A 6000-nucleotide genomic window follows, 5' to 3' on the forward strand; every position below is an offset into this window, starting at 1 on the left:
TTGTGAAGAAAGAAATGTATGTTATTTAAGATAGTGATTAGTGAAGATTTTATTGTGGAGGGGGGGGCGTGATGCTTTAAAGATTTGCTACACTAAATATATCATTGGAGTTATTCTGCAAATATATATTAAAACCAACGCAAATTGTATATTCAACATATGAGTTAACTGGTTGTTTTTGCAGCACTCAACAAGATACATAAATGGATGCCAAGCATGTGATTATGCGCAAAAGAAAACAAGACATGTTCTCGTCCACGAAAAAACAAAACAATATAATAATGATGTTGGTTTAAAGAGAAATGAGAGAGATATTAAGTTGAGTATAAAATACCAAAGTCTTATGAAATACATGAAAAATTCTCTCTCCTCTGATCTTGAACGCGTGGTACAATGGGGGAAGAGGTGGCTGGTCACTTTTAATGGATCCTAAACCAAGCTTCTATCTTTACATCAGCAACGCTCTGATCCCTATCTGGCATCAATTGAAATGGATTGCTCTCGTCTTGGGAAGGCTCCATGTTTTGACAGGCTTCTGGGATTGACCTTTACTCCTGATCTGAAATGGAACACGTACATCAAATCTGTTGCCAGGGACGCTGGGAAAATGGTGCGATCCTTCTACCGCTCCGGAAGATATCTCACTACTGATGCAATTCTCTATCTGTATAAAAGCCAAATACGTCCAAGGATGGAGTACTGCTGCCACATCTGGGGAGGAGCTGCTAAAAACAGCCTATCCTGCCTTAACAGAGTACAAAATAGACTTCGTGGTTTGGTGGCGGATGCCCTTTTCTCTTCCCTGCAGCCTCTTTCCCACAGAAGAGACGTTGCGAGCCTGTCTTTGGTTGATCGTTATTTCCATGGCAAGTGCTCGTCTGAGCTCCAATCTCTCGTCCCCCCTCGCCAATCTTTCACGAGAAACACCCGTCTGGCTGAAACTACTGTCAATAATTTTCTCCACTCTTTATCTGTGCCTAAATCTAAACGTAGATTCCATGAGCAGAGCTTCTTTCTCAGAAGTGCACGATTGTGGAACTCTCTTCGGTTACCCTGTTTCCCACCTGACTACAACTTGGATTTCTTCAAATCCAACATAAAGAAATACCTGACAAACCGCCCCCTTAAGTAAGACACTCTATCAAATCTCCAATACTAATGATTACTACAATACTATCTCATTGATTACTGTACACCCAATAACCCTTATCTCTGAGTGGCCTTCGGGCCTTGATAAGTGGTGACTCCCATGTAAAAATTTAAAAAAATGAAAAGAAACTGGCAGCTTAGTAAGATCTTCATCATCCCAGTAATTATAGAAGCAAGCTGCCTTCTGGAAAATAATTTCATAGAATTATATGGCAAATATACCCAGTGAACCAAGTGCAACATAAATACAAACAATACAATTTAACGTAGGTAATCCTACATTTGAAATGCTTTTTTTGAATAAGATTAAACATCTTATCTTATTTAGTTACATAACTAATGTGATTTCTTTTAGTTGAAAATATACGAAGACAAAACATTTGTGACATTGCTTTTGGTATAATTGATGTGTAATTCACCAATGAATAATTGCTATAGCAAGTCATAAAATATGTTGTTTTTTTTAATCATCAAGTTCCTGAATTTTTTATGGTGTATTAATAATTCCTATTCTTATTTTCATGATTCAGGCTACTGTCTCATTTTTACGGTATATCGGACAGTATTATACACATAAAAAAAATGGTGGGGAGTAAAACGACTTAAAGAATTAGCGCATATGCTAGGCAGCGATCACCTTCTATTATTAAACAGACTTAATATAGAATTCACAATATGGAAAACAATAACAATAATATATATATATATATTATTGTTATATATATATATATATATATATATATATATATATATATATATATATATATATATATATAAAGTGATTTTTGATAATAAAGTACTTGGTAGAATTGAGTTGTAAGTTACGCTTTTATGTAGGTTGAACATTCTAACCTTAGCGCAAGTGATGCTCGAAAATATAATTGACTAACGGGACGAAAGCATGCTATCCCCCGCTTTCGGAATTCCGCGGAGATTTCCGAGTTCGAGTAAAAGATTACCAAGTTAGACAAATACGCCTGAAGAAGGCCAGAGATTGCATCGATCGAGACATGGTAATGTGAAACAGCAGTCTGAATAATCTAAATCTTATAAGTTATCAAGTTCCAACTTTAACCTGGAAAGTTAAATTTTGCAAGAAAATTCCGGTTCACCATTTTGATTTTTTTTTTTTTTACACAGTGATCACCACTTATCAAGGCCCGGAAGCCACGCAGGGATAATGGTTATTGCAAGTAAATTACGTTAGTGTGTAGATTTGATGAAGTGTTTACTTAAGGGGTTTAATAGTATTCATTTTTTATGCACGCATATCAGATTTGATAAAAGTTGTTAGGATTTTATTTTCATAAATAGTTATTATGATGTAAATACAAGTTCGAAGGAAAGGAAATAGCTGAATACTCTTTTTCCCTTTTATTACTTAAACTATGTGTGTAACTCATTTGATTTAAAAACATCTTTGTGAATTACAGGCACGAAATCGTTATTTTATTAATAAATTAATACATCAATATTTACATTTCAGGATTTTCCGACTAATCGAAGAAGAAACGGTGACCTATGGGCGACTGACACAAGTGTATACGCTAGTTACAGGTGCAGCATCTGGGGATGCATTTCCAGAGTGTGGGTGTGCGTCACAGGTACCCGGAATTATCCTGGTAGTCGGCATCCGAAATCTGGTGATGCCATGAACAGTGTCAGCCAAGTTGACAAGATCTTTCGAGTAGCTTTCCCGTTGACATTCCTCGTATTCAACATGGTGTACTGGACAATTTATTGGGACTGAAGGCGTACTGGTGTGTACAATGGCTTCTTTCCCACCTCAGATAAGCGCGAATTTCGATTGAAAATGCCGAATACGAAATGATTTTGTTGCTGTAATCGTTTTTTTTTTTTTTTTTTTTTTTTTATCTTGAAAGTTATATTAACTCCGGTCCAACTGACGAAAGAAAAAAAAAAAGAAAAAAAAAGAAAAAAAACAGCTCTCTAAAAATGTCCAATTTCCCGCGTTATATGATGACGTGATACAGAAATCACATACACATTTACCCTCTGCTTACAATCTTGTATTTCCTAACATGCGACGATGACAGAAAAGATTGTCGACACATAAAGAAAAAAATAAATAAACTATTTCCTACCAATAGATGAGAAAAAAACGGTATCCCTCTCTTTTCTCAACGATATCTTCACAAAAAATACTCTAGCAGACACAATTAAACATCAACCACTAAAATACCCGATGTAAATGACATTAAACGTGTGTTTTTGGAATTGATGTTATAACTTCGGGACCATGTAAGGTGACGGTGGCTAAGTAGTTAACGACACAGATTCAAACCTAGATGAACCAAGTTCGAATCCAGTTCGTTCCACAGAAACTTTTGAATCAAACCAACTCTTCACTTTGTGTTTAAAATAACTCCGGGATTATGCTATATATGTGTAAATAATGGAGAAACTTCCCTTAAAGATAAGTTCGGAAACGCTGTATCTTTTAGTTATAGATTATTGAAACAAACATTCTGTAAGTGCAAGTCTAGATTATCTCCATGCAAAACAAAGATATCATAATTAAAGAAAAAATCAGTATCCTGTACGTATTCGTGAGGGAAAGAAAACATCGAGTATAAAAAAAACGTAAATTTTGAAGTAGTTATATTTACAAATAAAATCAATTTTTATGATTAAACGAGGATTAGTGGGCGCTCGATTCGATTTTCCAGAACAAATAAGATTATTCCAACTAATCTAAACGTGTGTTAGATTTTAGAAATTCATTCTAAGCATGGAAAAGGGACATCGGCAAATGATATTCGTTATAAAGATAAAACTATTTGATCAAGTTATGTGATTTTTGGTGTGCGATATTTTCTTTCCGTCACGAGTATAGACATCATACAGATATTTACTTTTTTTTCTCGTAGAGAGAGCAGTTATGCACAAGCGCCATTCTTTATTTCATACAACTAACCCTACAGTAGTTGATGTTGCGCTGTTCGCATAACATATGGATTAGATGAACATTATCACTGTCATAGATCACTACGAAATTGAGTCTGGGCCTGATATTGCCATATGATGTGAAGAGCCAGTGCCCTAGAAGAAGTAGCAAACTGGACGGCAAAAAATGCCTGGACATCCCTGTGTACATTTCCCGGTATGAGCGTTCGAGTCTATTAGCAATAAACTAAGCCCTTCTGAAAACGAGAAGGTAAAACCTGGAAAGGAGAAACTCTTAGAAATGCACAGGACCAAAGCTATACTGCATTCAACAGAGAATGAGCCATCTCAGCAACAGACTCAACTCTGTTGAGTTTGGTGTCAGGGAAAACGCCCTGACTCAAGATGTAACATTTAACTATATATATATATATATATATATATATATATATATATATATATATATATATATATATATATATATATAATATTTTCCAGAGGTTAAATAACCAATGAAGTTTTAATGGGGTTAATATAAGAGTGCCCCATACTAATGTAAGGCCAGATATATTTTTTATTTGTTTTACACAAGCATTAACATGGCATTACACATTCATGAGCATGTTTCGGTCAGCCAGTAACTAACTAACGGGCTAAGCTTTTGTATAATCAATATCGCCTGAAAAGGTCTCTAGTTACTAGTAACTGCCTGACAGAAACATGCTCATGGGTGTGTCGCGACATATTAATGTTTATCTAAAACAAATAAAAAGTATATAAGACCAAACATTGATAAAAAATAACAGAAAACTTCTTTTAAATTATACATGTTTTTGTTTTTTTTTCTTATGGTTATTATTGATGGGATAATTAAAAGTATTGCATTAAGTTCCATAAGTGTCACGAACTTTTCGATTCTTCGCAAAATCATCATCGGGTGAAAATAAAGCTGCAGACAAATTAGAATTACGCTAAGGAAAATAAAACTACTAGCCTGATCCTTTTTTCCTCTCTTGAGGCTAATTCTGACACACGTAATTTAGGTCATCAACTTCATTCTTGAACTCTGAAGACGTTCTCCTGCCGTTTAACTGTCTACAAAGATGCGCTTGGCGGCTGTGTTCTTTTAGATCCTCTTCTTTTTTCTAACGTTTGCGCTTTTCATCCGATGATGACGAAGAATCGAAAACGTTCGTGACACTTATAGAACTAAAATTAATTTAATTCATTTAATTGAATTAATTTAAAAGTTCATTTAATTGCTTTGATCTTCACACACAAATGATAATAAGAAATATCGAATAAATAAAAAGGTATACTTAAAGGGAAGCTCTGTTATTTTAACAATGATTAAATGAAAGAAAATGCTGGCCAACAATTCAAATATATATATTGTTATTTACGTAGAGAGATTATAAAGAATGCAACTGAAATGAATAAATATATTATAACATAATAATAATTTATGATTATAAATATAACTTAGTATAAGTTAATCTACATGTTCAAAGAAATAAATAGACACCTTGGCTGTATTTTTTTTTTTTCGTTTTTATTCAGCTTAATCTGATTTAGCTATAGAGAATCTAACTCCCGACTATTGAGCTGATGAACCATATATGCAGTATTGCGAACAACCGATTTTACTTTATTTGTTTACCTTAATATATATATATATATATATATATATATATATATATATATATATATATATATATATATATACCTAATCCCTTATAAAGTAGGTTAAACCGCTTGGATATATATATATATATATATATATATATATATATATATATATATATATATACATATATATACATATATATACATATATATATAAATATATATATATACATATATATACATACATATATATATACATATATATATATATACATATATATACATATATATACATATATATATACATATACATACATA

At 33.0% G+C, this 6000-nt stretch overlaps 1 protein-coding gene across 1 annotated transcript in view; it reads left to right on the forward strand.

The window, feature by feature from the left end:
• Positions 1-3243, forward strand: part of LOC145296659 (gamma-aminobutyric acid receptor alpha-like) — a 774217-nt gene extending 770974 nt beyond the window's left edge. Inside the window, exon 12 of the mRNA XM_080142597.1 lies at positions 2636-3243. Coding sequence (XP_079998723.1) covers positions 2636-2899 — 264 coding nt within the window. The 3' untranslated portion in view covers positions 2900-3243. The remainder of the gene's footprint in view (positions 1-2635) is intronic.
• Positions 3244-6000: the final 2757 nt, after the last annotated feature.

Source organism: Euprymna scolopes, chromosome 17 (assembly GCF_053919585.1).
Source record: "Euprymna scolopes isolate OS-2025 chromosome 17, ASM5391958v1, whole genome shotgun sequence".
In the NCBI taxonomy this organism is placed as follows: Eukaryota; Metazoa; Mollusca; class Cephalopoda; order Sepiida; family Sepiolidae; genus Euprymna; species Euprymna scolopes.